The sequence below is a fragment of the Mastacembelus armatus genome, chromosome 6 (genome assembly GCF_900324485.2).
Source record: "Mastacembelus armatus chromosome 6, fMasArm1.2, whole genome shotgun sequence".
Classification (NCBI taxonomy): domain Eukaryota; kingdom Metazoa; phylum Chordata; class Actinopteri; order Synbranchiformes; family Mastacembelidae; genus Mastacembelus; species Mastacembelus armatus.
In genome coordinates, this window is record NC_046638.1 from 447831 (window position 1) to 465519 (window position 17689).

The following is a 17689-nucleotide window of genomic DNA, read 5'->3' on the forward strand; positions in this document are numbered from 1 at the left end:
AACACATGGACAGACAGAGACTGTGTCAACATTTCTTATTGGAAAGTCCATTCATTCACTAAGTACAGATGCAAAACAACAACAGATACAGATGATAAATATATGACTGACTGACAACAGACACCATGGTGTGAAAGACTCAACATGTTAGATCTGGTTTGTTTAGACTGTGCAGTTTGCAGTGTGACAGGAAGTTAAGTGCTGAGTTGTTTATTGGCTCTGAGCAGCAACACATGGGGGCTCTGGCCCAAAACAGAATCTCACACACACACACACACACACACACACACACACACACACACACACACACACACACACACACACACACACACACACACACACCAAGTCGTCTTGTTTCACAAATACAGCTGGACCATAGTCCTGAACTGACTCTCAGAAAGCTTCAGATAAAGTGCATGCACAGAACACAATCAGTTACTGCTGCTCAGTCCTGTCAGCCCAGCTACACAGCACCAGCCACCACACTGTTATTTAAACCCACTCAATGCTAGTTTCATTTATACGGATCAGAAAACTAAACATTACAGCAGATATGCCCATAGCTCGGCAGCCTGTGACTCAAAATGCAGATTGTTTCAGTCTGATGGTAGAAATGTGTGACAGGCCTTTGGATTTATGCAGGAAATGTGTTGGAAAAGTCTTAAAGGGAAATTACACTCAAGTCTTTACTGATCGAGCGTCTGTTAGTCGAGAGGGTTGTGCAGAATAACAACAGCAGAAAATCAAACAGTTCAAACTACGGCCTCGTTCCTTTGGGCAAATGAAAGCATCATCTAAAACACACCCGTGCTGCTGAACAGAAATCAACAACTGACTTGTTTGTGAATGTTCGGTACGTCGTCATGGTAACGGCAGCGGGACCACCACATCCACGTAGCTGACGGGCAAGAGCCCCGATTGGCCGGCGAGCTCGCCCTCGTACCAGTTGGCGTCGACTTGACAGGTGAGAAGGATGATGTCGCCCTGGCTGAAGCCCAGCTCACCCTCACGGTTCGGGTGGAAGGAGTACAGGGCTCTGCAGCAGGGCTGATCCCGGACCAGCCGACTGTCAGCTGGACGAGGGACACACAACTCAGTCACTCTGAGGGCTCATATGTATTTAATAGAATTTATTTTTATAAATCACTTAATGTTTTTTACTGACTTTAGGCTACACACCTTTGTTAATGCAAAAATGTGAAACAAGAAAAACACTGTTCTGCAGCTCAATTTTGTCTCATTTTGGAAAAGGTTTGTGGAGACTAATCCCTGATGAAGGATTGGTAACAGACAAACCTTTATTTTAATGGGACTCTTATTTTATTACCGTAAGAGGAGACGGGGCTGCCGGGTCTGGACCGTAACGCTGTGAACTGCTCTCCTGTCATACACAGATGTGTTAAAGATTTTAACTTAGAGAAATGTCACAAAATCCTGTTTGACCAGAAGCTAAAACCAACCTGAGGAATTTGCAGCTGTGATGGACAGCTGCTGGTAAAACCCGATGCTGCTGTTCTGTTCCCGTCTGACTCGGACCTTTCTGGGCCGGAACCGTCGCTCCGGTTTGTTACTGGCAGCCGTCAGCCTGTTGTCAACAGATACAGGTGTGTAAAACAACAACTCTACAGGTCAGGTACACACAGGTGTGTCCACCTGTTCTGACTGCTGAGATTCCTGAAGAAGCAACCAAACAAATACTGGATGGATTAAATTCAGAGTTTTGTTGTAGTAGGTTCGGGTCCAACAGCAGGAAACAGCAGAGTTTGTGCTGCTTCCTGGGGGAAGCTGCAGGTTTTTCTCTGTGAGAGCTAATTAGCTAATGTTAGCATGCTGACATGCTGAACTCAGGTGGTCAACATCGTAAACATTACACCTGCAGAAGGTGTTAGCATGTTAGCACTGAAACTGGGGTCCAGACTTGTCACTCTGAGCTTGCTAGCATGCTAATATTAGCATTCATTATTAATACAAATTAGTAAAATGATTCATTTTCCCCTTGGGCACCACACCTGTACACATGACTACAGCTGTAAGAGGTGCTGAACCTGGGCTCACCTGGCCTGCAGGTTGCCATGGACACCCAGCAGGATGCGGTGGGCGTTGCAGTGAAAGTCGTGCAGTGCAGAGACCAAGGCTGCCAGACGACCGAGCTGATCCACCTGCAGGAGGAAACATCAGTGTGGACGAGGTGCAGTACAGGAACAATCAGACGTGCCGGATGTTTTGCCTGGTACCTGTTGTCACAGGTAATATTCTCAGGCCAAAGATCAGGCAGCAGAGCACGTGTCAGAAAGTTCAGCTGTCTACAGGAAAGAACTGGGCCTTAAAAACTCCAGATTTACAGGATCACTGCAATAAATTCAGTGTGAGTAACAAACAGCATTGTTGTGTCTGTTTGACCAGATTCTGATGAAAAGGAAGACAATTTTAAAATATGTTTTCAGAGGCATCTAGTTTTCATGGCTTGGGAGCAGAGCAGCTCAAGCCTCTGATGTTTTCAGCTGGTTTCAGGTGTGTAAACTCACATCGTTCTGCAGCAGGACGAACATGCTCTGCTCTGCCAGCTCTTTGGAGGCCAGAAACTTGTCCCAGGCCTGTTGGAGCTCGTCCGCTGGGATCTTCCCTCTTCGCCTCCTCTTGTAGTCAAAGTCGAGACGCCGACCGTTCAGCTTCTTCAGCTGATGCTGAGAACAAACAGACACGGCTGCTGAATGTGCTGGAAAAGTCTTCATTCAGACTCTGTCCTGAGCAGGTTCCACTTTCTGTTGGACAAACATGAACTAGCAAAACATTCTTTATGCAGCTTTAAACTAAATACGTGGAACACGCATCCTCTCACCCTGATCTCCGTCAGCTCCGTGCTGTGGAGCTCCTGTAGCGGCTCAATGAAGCCGTGTTTGACGTTGACATCCAGAGCATCTTTGGCCTGAGCGACCTGCTGCAGAGCTTCACCCACAGTGACCAGAGCTCCACCTGAACACACCAGGGGTGAAGAGGAAAACAACAGTCTGGAAATGGTCGGGAAAAAATGGGATTTCGTCTGTTTTTACAAACCTCTGTGTTCCTGTGGAAACACAACGGAGCTAAACTGCTGGAGCCACGGGTAATACTTTAGTGGCTCCTTTAAGGAAGTAGAACAACTTCTACCTTCCACCATGCAGAAAAACCATGAAAAGAAACTCAGCAGTGTTTCTGCTAAAAAACAAAGTATCTGTGTCTCAGTGATGAGAAGGACTCCAGGTGACAAGACAACACAGACTCTGGCGTCTACCTGGACCAGCAGCAGTGAAACTGACTCGCACCAAATTCCGAAGCAGCTCCCAGCTCCCGACCGTACAGCAGCATACACTCTCCCAGCATGCCCTCTGTCTGCGGGTACCCTGCGCACTTCCCCTGTCCCCGGATCCTGGACATGGTGTTGAGCACGCTCAGTTTTGCTCTGCATGCTGTGCAAACACAAAGATTCACTTCATGTAGCAGAGGAAGAAGTACTGAGAGTATTTACTGCAGTAACAGTAGAAATACCACAGAGTAAAAATCCTCTGTTCTCAGTAAAAGTCCTGCATTCCAAGTGTTACTGCAGTAAAAGTCCAAAAGTACCATTATCCAAATGTACTGGGTAGCTGACGTTAACTACCTTATATACTTCTAATTTGAAATACTTTATATACCGCTGGGTAGCTGACGTTAACTACCTTATATACTTCTAATTTGAAGTACTTTATATACCGCTGGGTAGCTGACGTTAACTACCTTATATACTTCTAATTTGAAGTACTTTATATACCGCTGGGTAGCTGACGTTAACTACCTTATATACTTCTAATTTGAAGTACTTTATATACCGCTGGGTAGCTGACGTTAACTACCTTATATACTTCTAATTTGAAGTACTTTATATACCGCTGGGTAGCTGACGTTAACTACCTTATATACTTCTAATTTGAAGTACTTTATATACCGCTGGGTAGCTGACGTTAACTACCTTATATACTTCTAATTTGAAGTACTTTATATACCGCTGGGTAGCTGACGTTAACTACCTTATATACTTCTAATTTGAAGTACTTTATATACCGCTGGGTAGCTGACGTTAACTACCTTATATACTTCTAATTTGAAGTACTTTATATACCGCTTGGTAGTGTTTGTCTCAGTACCTGGGTTTGGTTGAAGGAACTCCGTAGTTCTGGACAGAAGCTCCATCAGCAGAGAGTAGAATACTGCAATACTCTGACAGACAGACGGATACAGGCTCTGTATCATGGATGCAGTAAAAGTCTAAAGTATAAAAGTACAGTAAGTAAAAAAGTATAAACCCAGTGACACGTTCCCACTTTCACCTTCTCCATCTTCAGAAAGTCGTCATCCATCCTGGTCCCTTCAGCTCCCATCAGCCTCTCATTCAGCAGCTGCACAAACACACAGGAGAGGAACTGATTCTAGTAGCAGTAGACGTAAAAGAGTATTTTTACATTGTGGTATTTCTGCTCTGACTTAAGTAGTGAAGATTCAGAATACTCCCTCTACACTGTAATGTAGTAGCACATGTACTGGCTGAACAGTACTCGTACCTACAGTAGTGGCTCTGCTTTACATTTTGACAGTCACAGATTTTACAGATCAAATATTGATTAAAATATTGATTAAAGTTGGTGGAGTGTTACAGATGGACCACGAGATTCAAATGAAGTCTAATTAGGTCGTTTCAACACATTATAACAAACGACACTGCACATTACAAGTACTTTCACTTATGGTACTTGGTACTATGGTACTAAATACAGCAGAGTATTTTTACTAAGTAGTATTTTAACTTCTACTTTAGTATAAGATCTAAATGCCCCTGACCAGTAGTAGTACTAGTGTCTGAGCTGCGGTGACACTATCACTGAAAAGTAGTGCAAGTAGTAGCTAGTAGTACTTGTACCAGCTGCAGTAGTCGAACCTAACCATAATGACTGCAACACACATAAAATACTACACGATACTGCAGATACTACTGATCACACGTATCGATATTGAACTGATTAATAATGACGTGACGGATCGATACTGATGAGCACCAGCAGGCCTGTGTCGCAGTTCGGCCACCGAGCACAATGTCCCCCCAGACACGAACCCCGGTCCCCGGCAGGCTCGCCCCGGTACCTGGCTGGCCTTGTGGAGCTGCTTCTTCATCCCGGACACCGACATGTTCACCGCCGGACACCGACCGTCTCCATCCCGTGTGAGCTGCTCCGTCCCCCGCGGAGACTGGCTGCACCAAGCCGCCCCCACCACCGGTCCCGTTTGTTATTACAGGGTTTATCACTAATATTATAATATATCAGTGAAGATTATTAAAGACTAATACTGTCTCCATTATCAGTCACTTTATTATGTTTCATTGGTTTATTTATGGGCATTAGCAGTTTGTTTGATTTTTATACCATTTATGATGTTGGACTTATAGTTTGATTATTATTATTATTATAATACATTTATTAATTATCATTATTATTATTATAATGCCCCATTAGCTGCTGCCTTCACGTGTTGTTAGAAATGTGGGATTTATAACTTTGAATGTACATGAATGACTCAGCAAAACGAGGCTGCTTTAGTTTTGAACATCAAAATGATTAAAATCTTTCGTTTTTCTTTCTCTGTGAGATGCACTGCTGCCTTTTCTACACGAACCAGTGTCATTGTTTACTTCTGTTTAATGTTTATAGGCTCCTCCATTAAATAAAATACATCATCATCATCATCATCGTTTTACTTTAAATTATTATTATTATTGCTGTAATTTGTTTGTTTTTCCCGGGAAACAAAGATTAATCTTGTTTTATTGTATTTAAGTAGCGTTTCTTGGTTGGACTTCATTTCCCATGAACAGTAGCGGCATCTTTTTTCTCTCTCACGTGACTCGCAGTTAACGTCATATGTCAACATGGCAGCTTCTGTGTCCAGTGAAGATTTCACCAACCTGCAGTTGCTCCTGAAGGTATCGATCATTAATCGATCATCAATCTATTCCTGTTGTCTGCCTCTTAGAGCTGAATGTTTCAGATCAGTTTCGACAGATGCTTCGTCCTTTACTGATATTGTTTTTAATTGTTGATTAGTTTCATTCTGTGGCCGCGACTCGTCATGAAGTGGCTACTAAACTAAACTCACTGTGTCTGACAGGATTCACTTGGTTTACCTGCAAAATGTTCAAACTCAAATTTAATCTGCAAAAAGCAGAAAGTCTGAGACGAAGCTGCAGCCGAAGAGTCTTTGACTTAACTTTCTGTTTATGGGGCTAAACAAAAACATCCTGTTGTCTCGTGGAGGGTGTGGTCAGCTCAGCTGGCTGATGACGTCGTGTTGTTGATGATGATGATGATGATGATGATGGTGATGGTGATGGTGATGATGGCTCCTCAGGCTCCGTCTAAAGACGCTGTGAGAGACGTTTGTGTTCAGAGTCACAGAGGGTGCAGTCGCCGGCTGGTGGAGTCCACAGCAGCGACGCTCAGCGTCCCTGCAGCCCAGGCCGCACAGGTAACTCACCTGTCTCCTCACAGCTTCAAAGACCTGTCAGGGTTCAGACATGGTTCCAGGTGCAGAGATGGTCCACAGTTTGAGTGTGATGCGTGTGTTTCCTCCAGCTCGTCCAGTCTCTCCACGTCCTGTCTCATCACGTCCTCTTCTACAACCTGAGCTCTGCGGAGCAGATCCTCGCCCTGTTCCCCGAGTCGTTCCACTCCAGCCTGAAGAACCTGATCACCAAGATCCTGCTGGAGAACAGGTGAGCTCCCAGAAACCCCTCCTCTGGCCTTGAGTGTCAGATTTGTAAAATGATCAGAGCTGCCTGATCCTCTTTGGCCTGAACAGGGTCACCATTAGTCACTGCTGCAAATCAAATAAACTCTGCTCCTGCTGTTTTCAGCCCAACGTGGAGGACAGAAGCTCTCAGTAACCAGAGTGAGTACATTTCATACTACACCGGGGTGTTTGGCCAAAACTCCACATTTAGCTGATTTGTGAAGGGGAGAGAAGTGAGTGCAGTGAGTGTATTCACCCAAAGTTTTGCATAAACTGTGTTTGACCTTTGACTTCTTCGTGTGTGTGTGTGTGTGGGTGCAGTCACACTCCCCCAGCTGAAGGAGCTGAGCTGGAGAGTCGACTTGGTGACCAGTTCAGACTCAGTCAGCCGGATGTCCGTCCCAACCTGCCTGGTTCAGTTCAAGGTGTGTGTCAAGCTGCACGTCCACAGGTCCACTTGACTGATTTGTTGTACGTGGTAATTCAACGACACAACCTGTCAAAACTGTGTGTCGTTCACTGTGATGCCTCAGTGAAGTTAGAGCAGAAACAAACTGCAGGTCTCAGTAAATGTGATGTGAACGTTGGAGTCCGGCTGCAGCCTCACGCCCTGATGTGTTGCACTTCCCATCAGCTCCCCCCGTGTTTCTGTTCCACTCACCTGCGTCTCAGCGGCTCTTTATGTTCGTGTGACATGTTGATTCCAGGTGGAGGATCCGTGTCCGTCAGCGGGAGGAGAGTCGGTTTCCCCGGTGACGGTGGAGCTGAGCAGGGAGTCTCTGGACACCATCCTGGACGGACTGGGGCGCATCAGGGACCAGCTGTCGGTGGTTGCTGGGAAATAAACGCTCAGACCTCTGGGACAGTGACGCTGAGGGGTTTGATCTCACGTTGCCAACATTCACTATCTTCACGTTTCAGCCTTTTCCATTGAAAAAATAGGAAATCAGATCTAGTTTAGTATCTGATTGATGTTTCCAGCCAGTGAAAATATAAAATGTTTGTGTCTGACAAAAAATATGACTCCGCACAAAAAAACTCACATCTGGAAACGTGATAGACATTTGTTTCATTTCATTTCAGTTTTTGTACATTGAAAAGCCAATCAGAAGAATAATTAAGGGTCCAGGAAGTATTTGTTAAAAAATTACTGCTCTTTTTCTTTTACATGGACCATGAAAATAAATGTATTAACACTCACAGAGCATCTCTTCTTTACTGACACAAGCAGCATCATGCCAACTGAGCGTCTGAACCAATCGACGCTTCAGTCAGTCGTGATTAAAGCTGAAACATCCCAGCACAGAAAATTCATGAAACAAAACAAAACACTTGGACTTTCACCTCAAATGTTTGTCTTTTCCTACAGAGTTCAGTGCAGCTTCATCACTACTGCAGACACGTTTCATTCTGTTGGTTAGAAAACACTGATCTCAGCTCTGCTCACACTTCAGCCTGTTCACTTCACTGTATTTTATTTTCCTACAGCAGGGATGGATTTCTAACCAGGGGCCCAAGGCCTTATGGGGCCACTGGACCAGAGCGTCTATATGAAATCACTGTTAATATCTAATGTCAATGTGGACAATCGGAAAACTACAGTCTCTTACTTCCCCGAATGATCACACAGGAACCCTGACCTGACCCGGGTCCTGATTTCTGTCCCATCAGCTGCAGGCACTGAGTGAGTGAGTGAGTGAGTGAGTGAGTGAGTGAGTGAGTGAGTGAGTGAGTGAGTGAGTGAGTGTGTGTGTGTGTGTGTGTGTGTGTGTCCCCTTAGGAAGGTGCTAGCACTGTGATCCCGTCCAGGTCCAGCTCCACAGAGTGAACACTGAAGTCTCCGAGACCCTGAAACACACCGGCTGTTACTCATGACTCGCTCACACCAACCAATCAGCTCCTGCGATGAAGATGCATCAGGAAACTGGCAGTTAGAGCAGTAATAATTCAATAATCAATAACTCCTGGTGCTTACCGGCGTGTTGCTGAGCACCTCCAGCACCACCTCTCTTTGTCCAGGCTCCCGGGTCAGCAGGTAGAGGAACCCGCCCCCTCCGGCCCCTGCAAGACTCTGGCCCAGGACCAGGGGCCTGAGGGCCTCCATCATGGCCCTCACAGAGGCCGGTTCACAGCCAGGGGCCATGAGCTTCTTCTGCTGCCAAGATCGGTCCAGACAGCGACCCAGCGTGAGCAGACAGCCTGGGGACACACAGGAACCTCTTCAACACCTGGCACTGACTGAGCTCTGCTGAAAGGCCTTCTGGGAAATGTAGGACTGTAACAAGAACCAATGGGCTTGTTCCTTCAGTCCAGCTGTGGGACACTAACAACATTAACCTGTTCACCTGCAGCTTTAACCAGCTAACCAGCTTTAGCTCACCGTCTGAACAGGCTCTGGCACAGTCCTCGGAGTTGGTCACCAGCTGCTGCGCGTTTTGCACCATCGCCGGCAGACGACTGTACCAGCTCCGCACCACATCCTGCAGAGGAGAGCATCATCATCTTCATCACCATCATCACCGTCATCATCATCACGCTATTGAATTATTAGAACGTAATTAACAGTTTCACTGAAATAAAGACCGACGTGTGGTAAGTAGTCAACCAGGTGGACTTACCTCCTGTGGTGTGACCCACGTTTTCTGAGTAACAGTAAAGTGAAACACATTAACAGGCACTGACCTGCAGCAGGTTGCGAGCCAGTCGGGTTTTGCCGGTGTAGACCAGCAGGAGGTGCTGCTCCAGTGAAACCAAGAAGTCGTCTGGAGGACTGAGGGGTTCCACTTCAACCTGCAGGGGCAGAGACGCTCTGGAGCGACCCACCTTTACTCCACCCACCAGACCTCCTACCTGATCCTGCCAGCCTCCACCTGAACCGCAGAGGAAGGGCAGGAGGAAATGAACTTGTCACGAAGAGATAAAAGCAAATCAAAAATCGCTGGCATGAATCCCAGAAACCAAAACCTTCTGTTGGACCGAAGTAATGTGTGTCATGTGACCACGGCTCTAACACAGAACAGACACTCAGAGACCTGTGGTGAGGATTTGCTCCAGGTAGAGGACAGCATGGATCAGGGAGTCTGTGTCGTAGGTTCGGCCTGTGCACCTGTAGACTGCAGCCAACAGCGCCCCCGCAAGGATACTGCTGGTACCTGCAGGAGGACAGCAGCTCCCATCAGGACACTTAAACGATGCTTAGAGGAAACAGAGTTAGATTTCACACACTGACAATTCTTCAGTCAGAGTTTCTGCAGGTTCACCAAGATCATCTGCAGATGTTTTGGTACCACACAGAGTGAGATTTAATCCCTGTTTCCTGCTCATAGTATTTACCAAGTGAATGAACGTATCACATGTCAGTGTGTCCTGGCTGAGTGACAATAATTTCTAATCTCCAAACACAACCTGGACTCAGCTCAGCAGCAGAAAGTGGATGATTAACCAAGACAAAGTAACAACTGAAGGTTCACGTGTTTTACATGAAGACGAGTTCAGCTCAGAAGAAAACTGTGTGTGTGTGTTGGTGATTTGTTTTTCCTGTTTTCATGTTGACAGATGAGTCAATCGGTTTCTCACCTAGTCCAGACCCGGTGGGCAGCAGTGACCAGCTGTGCAGCTCCAAGCCTCCTCCCCATCTCTGCATCAGCTGGTTCCCCAGAGGATGCTGGGAGGAGAGGGACACCAGGCCACTGCACACACACACCGCCTTCAGCAGGGCTCCTGTAACACACAGGATCACAAAGTTCTGACCAGCCTCACCCGCACCTTTTACTGTGCACTTATTGTTACTGTGCCGCACTAATGCACAGCCCAGTATACTGTGTATTCACACTGTAACAACTCTGCACTACAGGTGATTTAGTCATGAAGTCCTATGGTGGCACAGAAGTCACAACAGTTCTTGTTCTGGTTCTGTATGTTGTAGTGCACGTCCCTGAATGAAATGAACAGTGAGTCTGTTGGACATTTATGGAGAAGGTTCTCATGGAGCCGAACTGGATCACACATTTCACTTCAATCTGTGCATGCCTACCGGGTGCGTGAGGCTGACAGTAGTCCTTCAGGTCATCCAGACTGTCGCACACCGTCTCCGTGGAAACGCCACTTTCCCGCCCTCCTGAGAAGCTGACCAGCAGGAGGCGGGGCTCTGTGACGCGTCGGGCTCTTGCACCAATTGGACGCTTCCCATCGACCTTTACGGCGACGTTGGTGACGGATCCGCCGTGTTCAAAGGCGATGGGAGGAGTGTCGCTCCAGCCACCTGAGACACACGGGTGTTCATTGGGATTTAAAACGACCAAAACTGCATCAACACATCATTTTACATCAATCCACCGCTCTTCTTATAATCAATGAATCATTAAGGTAATTTATCAATTAAAAACCTGCCTCCCTTTGCCTTACATGCAAATGGAGAATTGATGGAGCAAACGAGATTTGCTAACGTCTCCCTGTGGTCTGTGACAGATTTCTGATGTTTCCATTTACCAAATAATCAGTGGATTGATTGGTAGTTAATCGACTGATCAAAAAAAGGAAACCAATCATAGGTTGAAGCCCAAAGTACCACTACAGTACTTCAAATTAGAAGTATATAAGGTAGTTAACGTTAGCTAATGAGTAAATAATAACCTTGGACTCACCTGCCAAGTCCAGTCTGGCAGGACACTCCACTTCCTGCCACTCCTCAAGGGGTGGGACTTCACCCTGACCAATGGAGATAAACCTCTGTGATGACATCACAGCCTGTCGCAGCAGCACCTGTCCGGCGCCCTCATAGTGCCGCGCTGCCCGAACCAGCAGGTCTGGTCTGGGGGGGAGAGGAAACACAGGTCAGTATCCACCCACAGGCGTCACAAGGCTGACCACCCACAGAGTGAAGCTCACCTGCTGAGCCAGCGCTCTCTCTCTGCAGCCAGGGCTTGGACTCCGCCCCTCAGGTTACCCTCTTCCAACAGGAAGTAGGCGGAGCTCCAGGCCTCGTTAGCAGCAGGTCCACTTCTCAGCCCACCCCTGTCCCCCGCCATACACACCAACACATCGGCGATACAGGAAAGGCAGCGAGCAGCCACGCCCAGCTCTTCCCCTGACTCCGCCCCCCGATTCCCATCACTTGCTGCGACTGAAAAGACAAGACAGTTCATCTCAGCCGATAAAGGCAGAATATGGATAACGTCATAAAACGCTGCTCTTCTCTACTCGCCACCACAGTAGAAGTACTCTCCACCACAGTAGAAGTACGTACTCTCCACCACAGTAGAAGTACTCTCCACCACAGTAGAAGTACGTACTCTCCACCACAGTAGAAGTACGTACTCTCCACCACAGTAGAAGTACGTACTCTCCACCACAGTAGAAGTACGTACTCTCCACCACAGTAGAAGTACTCTCCACCACAGTAGAAGTACGTACTCTCCACCACAGTAGAAGTACGTACTCTCCACCACAGTAGAAGTACGTACTCTCCACCACAGTAGAAGTACTCTCCACCACAGTAGAAGTACTCTCCACCACAGTAGAAGTACTCTCTACTACAGGACATATAATTACAACCCAGTCTTCCTCGCTGTGACTCACTGTGGTCCAGTGTCTGCAGCAGTGCCCCCTGTTGGCCGCCCTGCACTGCTGCCCTGAAGCACGGCAGCAGGCAGACATCTGTGCGACTCCTCAGGGCGTCACAGACTCTCCTCCTCCCCGCCAGGAACAACAGCTCCTCCCTCCACTGCAGCTCCGCCTCCTGATGGGTGATGGACAGCACCTCCTTCAGAGACAGCCTCCACGCCTCCCTCCACCTGCTCAGGCTGCCGGCTCCCCCCAGCAGCCAGCCAACGCCAGCCTCCAGACCCACAGAACCTCCTCCGGGGTGGAGCATGGGGAAGAGACGAGCCTGGAGGAGAGAGCGCTGTTCTCCTCTGAACCATAAGTCCTCCGGCCTGAGAGGAGGGAAGAGAGGAGGAGAGAAAAACTCAGCAGCTGCTTCCTACACGTCACCTGACACCAGATCAGCCAATAGCAAAGTTCAGCTGCAGTATCCAGGTTTCTGAGGGCAGCTCTTATGCACATTGTAACACACAGATCTGGACTGGAATCAGTCAACACCACTAAATGCCCATAAACATTGATTTTCACATTTTTTTGGGTTTAGTTCTGAAAACGTCCCAGAACGTTTAGAAAAGGTCAAAGATCACATGACCCGTACTGTACTCCTGTCCTCCTGTAGAAGAGGCTCCATGTCTGGTTGAGGAAGGAGGCGCTGGGGTCATCAGAGGAGACCTGGGGAGGAGAAGAGTCAGACTGAAGAGTAACAGATACCGGTCCCGAGGTTTTGTGTTTTAGTTTATTCAGTTGAATGCTGTGCATTTTGTGGGTGGAGCTCTTTATTTATCTTCTAAACGACAAATGTGTTTTTACCTCCAGCTCGTCCTGCGCTCCCGTCACAGTGAAAACGTGCAGCTTCAACTCGCCCAGCTCCACCCGATGTCCCTGGATGATGATGTCAGCGGCAAGCTTCAGCTGTCGGACGCTCGGTGACGCTGATACGTTGAGACCGGACAGGAAACAACCTGACGGGACGTCCAGCGGTCCCTGAGGTCAGAGGTCACACGGGGGGTGAAACAAACACCTTAAAGCTGCCTTCACTGACTGAACCACATGTTAAACTCCTGACCTGTAGGTGGCAGTGCTGCACCACTGCCCCGGTTGCCACAGCAACATCTCCCTCCATAACGCTGTTGATCACCTGACCTCCGTCGCTCACCACGCTCTCTCTCTGAGGGCAGACAGGAAGTTAGATGGCGGTCATGTGAACTCATTTCTACATCAGTAACAAAGCAAACAGCTGGAAGGTGTTGATGAAGCTGTGGACAGACGTCCTCCCGTACGCATCAGGAGGATTCCCTGTACCAACATGGCGGCTGAGGCTGCAGGTTTCTAATGGTGAGAGCTGAGGACATGTGAACAATGAATGAAGAAACGGACGGTGTCACCTGGATGTGAGACAGAGTGTTTGTGTCCGTCCAGCCACAGGTGAGGCGGTGGACATGTTGCTGTCCAGACAGCGTCAGGTAGTCGTAGTGGCCGCCAGGGACGATCGCTGGGGACATTTTGGGAAAAACATGCAGCTGTTATTAGACTGAGCCTTTAACTCAGAGTGAGTCCACATCCCAGGGCTGCATGTCCACAAACATCGTGAGAAAAGTCTCTGACAGCTCCTAACTTCGCCCAAAACCTCCTAGAGGAAGGAATTCAAGACTGGGAGAGATTTGCACACGGGGCAAACCACAACTCTTCAGGTAAAAGCTGCTCAGGTTTGCTCCGAGATTGTTCCCTAACGTGTCCTGGGCCTCCTGACTAAGAGACTGACTAAGGGTTAGGAGCTGCCTGAGAGTCTTCCCACAGTGTTTGTGAACAGGTCCCAGGTGCGGTAGGATGGAGACACCCACCCAGCGTGAGCCGAGTCCCTCTGAGGATCCTCCACAGCTCCGTCCTGCCGCCCCTCACCGTCGCCCCCTGAGCTCCAGCAGCTGAACTGCAACCAGCTCTCTCCTCGCTCATGAACTGATCCTGAGTCAGATCTGAGCAGAGACACTTGAGCAGGTCTAGGAACAGGGAGATCTGAGGGACCAGAGGAGATCAGCTGGTTTTCTTATCTTATGTGATTTTAATCAAACTGAATGAATCAAAATCCAAAAATCTCAGTTTGTCTTTAACAACTTTTTAAACAGGGCGGTGACTAAAATTAAGTAAATTAAAATTAAAATTCAGAAATGAACATGTGGAGCCTCCAACTGCATCTGCCCTCGTTCTGTCCTACATGAACAGGAAGAAAAGTGACAGACTGGTACCTGGAGGGGCGGGGCTCCAGAGTCCAGGCCCAGGTAGGTGCAGCCGTCCAGAGGAGGAGTGACGTGAGTCTGCAACAGCTTCTCTGACACAGACCTGCTGAAGAAGACTGGACCCGACACCTGCAGACAAACATCAGGGCTTATTTTTACCACTTGACCCGAGAACGTCATGTCAACATTTGCAAAAATTTGATTTTACTTTCACTTCAAGAAGGAAAACGCACCAGTGGCACTTTCCCATCAGGCATTGCAGCTTGTTGAATCTGCTCCCGTGTTCCTCTGTAGATGATGTCCCTGATTTGACCCTGTACAGCAAAACAAACGCACCTTCAGTCACAAAACACTGGAAAAGGGAAAAACAAGACTTTAGATCATGAAACAATTCACAGCTACAGGCAAACACAGAGGGTGAAAACACATCAGCAGTTTAAGAGCAGCGAGCACCTGTGGGCCGGACAGGTAGACCCCGTGATTGGCTGCATAGGAGACGTCACCTGGGAACGCCAAAACCCGAACGCCAGAAAAACCGTCCCAGGACAAACCTAATGCGCACGCACGCACACACACACATACACACACACACACACACACACACACAGATCAGATCAGTCTAAAGTCTCAGATCAGTATAAAGTCTCAGATCTGTCTAAAGTCTCAGATCTGTCTAAAGTCTCAGATCAGTATAAAGTCTTAGATCAGTCCAAAGTCTCAGATCAGTCCAAAGTCTCAGATCAGTCCAAAGTCTCAGATCAGTCCAAAGTCTCAGATCAGTATAAAGTCTCAGATCAGTCCAAAGTCTTAGATCAGTCCAAAGTCTCAGATCAGTCCAAAGTCTCAGATCAGTTCAAAGTCTTAGATCAGTATAAAGTCTCAGATCAGTATAAAGTCTCAGATCAGTCCAAAGTCTCAGATCAGTCCAAAGTCTTAGATCAGTATAAAGTCTCAGATCAGTCCAAAGTTAAGACTCTGGCCCCAAACACCTTGATTCAAAGAAAAAGGTCTGAGAAATAACGGGACACAAAAAGACACAGTAGAAACGAGCTGCAATGACTGTGGGCTGGAGTGCAGTACCCGTACTCCGTGGTGCAGTACTATACAGTACTGTAAATGCAGTACTATACAGTACTATAAATGCAGTACTGCATGCAGTAACAGAGCTCACTAACCAAAGCCAGGAGGAACGGTGAGGATCATGTCGGTGCTGCAGACCCAAACACCAGGAGGAGAACCAGGACAAATCTGAGCCACACACAGAAAACAAGAGAAAGCGGTGATGTTTGGGTCCAGTCTGATACCCATGTGGTCTGGGATCACCGTGGACCACAACGGACATGGAGCGGAGCAGCTGGATCACACCAACCACATCTGTATTTGACTTTTCACACTTTTATAGCTGCAGTGGGTTGATGTTTTTGTTATGATGGAAACTGTGAAGCTCTTCATGTGAGACAGATGCAGACCAAGCAGACCTGGTTACTGAGGCAGTCCAGCAGCAGGTCCAGACAGCAAACCGGAGCCTGGACTCTCTGGTCTGGATTCTCCTGAGGCAGCCAGCAGAACGCTCTGCTGCAGGAGCTCCAGGGAAAATCTCGACCCTGCAGGAATAGAAGCGTCTGTCGGAACCGAAGCGTAGAACAGAAACCCAAACACGGGGAAAGACGCTGCTGCTGCACTCACCGTGTGGAGGATGAGGATGTGAGCATCATCCAGGACGTCAGCCGTCACCACCTGAGGAAACACCACAGGAACATCTCACTGCTTCAACCAGCATCTATACCAGTAAAACCAGTGCAACTCACGGTGTATCCGGCCCTGTTGCTCAGGTGTTCAGCAGCGACCAACAGCGCGTTGAGCGTCGCCCCGCCGCTGCCCAGCGGCTCCCGGCGGTCCTGCACCGTCAAAACCAACGCACCCTGAGAGATCGATCCACGCTGCTGCCGCAGCTCCAGCTCTGAAATCATCAATATATCAGTCCTGATCAGCTCATCGATACGTGGCTCAAATACTGGAACATTTACTAATCAATTAATGAAAGTAAGTTTGGTACATAAACTCCTCTCCGTCCGTCAGCGCCACCCACAGGCGGACAGGTGTAACTGCAGGGGACAAAGATCGTAGAATGAGGTGATGATGCTCACCTCTCTGGAAACAGTAGACGCTGTCCTTGTGTTGGCAGCTCAGCACCACAACCGTCCACCTGAACCCGCCGCCCGACATCGTCTGCTCGACCGGGTCAGAATCAGACCTAAGGTGCCGAAGTTCCTGTGTGGACCATAGCGGACTCTGTAGCTACACCCGGTTTAACCGTTACCGACCACAACAACACGGACCTTTACGGGAGGACACGCGCAGCGCAGTTAGTCACGTGCTAACCGGGGGAGGAAAGCAAAGCGCGCGGACCCTGCTCGGTTTAAACCGCGGCCCGAACAAGAACCAGGAGCAAACAAACTTTGACGGTGTCAAGTCACTGGACCAAAACCAACACACGGAGGCAGGCTGCTCAGACGAGCCTGTTTTCCGTTTGGACCGTGCGGGCCACCGTAGGCAACTAAGTGGTACATTTGATTTAAATGTTTTGACCTCCCTATGGGGCGGTACACTATTGTATGATAGCATCGATCTGATTAAACGATTCAAAGAATGACCAAACAAACAATTACTCTTAAACATGCTGAGGTTAATAAACTTACACGGTATCAAATTTATTTTCTCATCGAGACACCCCGGTGGGGGGGGGGGGGACTCAGATGTGAAGTAATAGCAAAATGCAGTTTCCTTTCCAAGAAAACGTCCTGCAATAAAACCTGCTAGTACCAAAATGTATTTAGTCTCCCACAGTAAAAGTACCATGTCTTAACTACAACATACACATACTATGGGATTACTCTATAATGGGCTCTTCACTTGTGACCTGTGTAATGTTTAACTTTATGAACTGATGCCATGTTTGAAAAGCTGCTTTCTATTTTCTCCTACAACAGTTAGAGCAGCACCCAATGTGCCTTCAAACGTAATGGAATAATGAAATAATCTTATTTGCAGACAAGACA

At 47.8% G+C, this 17689-nt stretch overlaps 3 protein-coding genes across 5 annotated transcripts; 1 reads left to right on the plus strand and 2 right to left on the minus strand.

Annotated features, from left to right (window-relative positions):
* Nucleotides 1-20: 20 nt before the first annotated feature.
* Nucleotides 21-7555, minus strand: sh3gl3b (SH3-domain GRB2-like 3b). 3 transcript variants are annotated; one of them, XM_026310866.2, is made up of 10 exons: nucleotides 7457-7555; nucleotides 4344-4412; nucleotides 4161-4233; nucleotides 3303-3446; nucleotides 2840-2973; nucleotides 2526-2684; nucleotides 2056-2159; nucleotides 1461-1585; nucleotides 1328-1381; nucleotides 21-1073 (listed from the first exon to the last, which is right to left on the minus strand). In XM_026310866.2, exons 2-10 carry the CDS (start codon nucleotides 4392-4394, stop codon nucleotides 862-864), a joined length of 1056 nt encoding a protein of 351 aa, XP_026166651.1. In that variant the 5' UTR covers nucleotides 4395-4412; nucleotides 7457-7555; the 3' UTR covers nucleotides 21-861. The 3 variants fall into 3 exon arrangements, with proteins under 3 accessions (XP_026166651.1, XP_026166650.1, XP_026166652.1); XM_026310865.1 differs by lacking the exon at nucleotides 7457-7555 and adding an exon at nucleotides 5152-5428; XM_026310867.1 differs by lacking the exons at nucleotides 4161-4233; nucleotides 7457-7555 and adding an exon at nucleotides 5152-5186.
* commd9 (COMM domain containing 9) lies at nucleotides 5906-7995 on the plus strand. The gene is made up of 6 exons (XM_026310868.2): nucleotides 5906-5989; nucleotides 6415-6531; nucleotides 6639-6778; nucleotides 6920-6954; nucleotides 7117-7220; nucleotides 7503-7995. Exons 1-6 carry the CDS (start codon nucleotides 5936-5938, stop codon nucleotides 7638-7640), a joined length of 588 nt encoding a protein of 195 aa, XP_026166653.1. The 5' UTR covers nucleotides 5906-5935; the 3' UTR covers nucleotides 7641-7995.
* On the minus strand, nucleotides 7846-17166 carry fcsk (fucose kinase). The gene is made up of 23 exons (XM_026310864.1): nucleotides 16778-17166; nucleotides 16439-16590; nucleotides 16317-16367; nucleotides 16109-16234; nucleotides 15806-15878; nucleotides 15084-15181; nucleotides 14864-14944; nucleotides 14640-14759; nucleotides 14238-14409; nucleotides 13782-13888; nucleotides 13463-13564; nucleotides 13207-13380; nucleotides 12995-13068; nucleotides 12373-12728; nucleotides 11683-11917; nucleotides 11439-11605; nucleotides 10829-11056; nucleotides 10372-10515; nucleotides 9828-9947; nucleotides 9478-9665; nucleotides 9176-9275; nucleotides 8771-8994; nucleotides 7846-8643 (listed from the first exon to the last, which is right to left on the minus strand). The coding sequence occupies exons 1-23, from the start codon at nucleotides 16854-16856 to the stop codon at nucleotides 8572-8574; spliced, it is 3243 nt and encodes a 1080-aa protein (XP_026166649.1). The 5' UTR covers nucleotides 16857-17166; the 3' UTR covers nucleotides 7846-8571.
* Nucleotides 17167-17689: the final 523 nt, after the last annotated feature.

Bases quoted from the DNA above. Each gene is read 5' to 3' on its own strand.
- sh3gl3b (XM_026310865.1), bottom strand. From the start codon at position 5,196: ATGTCGGTGTCCGGGATGAAGAAGCAGCTCCACAAGGCCAGCCAG. The intron at 4,413-5,151 runs GTACCGGGGCGA...GTGTTTGTGCAG, and splicing joins AGCTCCACAAGGCCAGCCAG to CTGCTGAATGAGAGGCTGAT. The intron at 2,974-3,302 runs GTGCGAGTCAGT...TGGTGTGTTCAG, and splicing joins GGGAGCTGCTTCGGAATTTG to GTGGAGCTCTGGTCACTGTG.
- fcsk (XM_026310864.1), bottom strand. From the start codon at position 16,856: ATGTCGGGCGGCGGGTTCAGGTGGACGGTTGTGGTGCTGAGCTGCCAA. The intron at 11,918-12,372 runs GTGAGTCACAGC...TTGTCTTTTCAG, and splicing joins GCTGCAGACACTGGACCACA to TCGCAGCAAGTGATGGGAAT. The intron at 11,057-11,438 runs GTGAGTCCAAGG...CGTGTGTCTCAG, and splicing joins TGCCAGACTGGACTTGGCAG to GTGGCTGGAGCGACACTCCT.
- commd9 (XM_026310868.2), top strand. From the start codon at position 5,936: ATGGCAGCTTCTGTGTCCAGTGAAGATTTCACCAACCTGCAGTTGCTC. The intron at 6,532-6,638 runs GTAACTCACCTG...TGTTTCCTCCAG, and splicing joins CTGCAGCCCAGGCCGCACAG to CTCGTCCAGTCTCTCCACGT. The intron at 6,955-7,116 runs GTGAGTACATTT...GTGTGGGTGCAG, and splicing joins AGAAGCTCTCAGTAACCAGA to TCACACTCCCCCAGCTGAAG.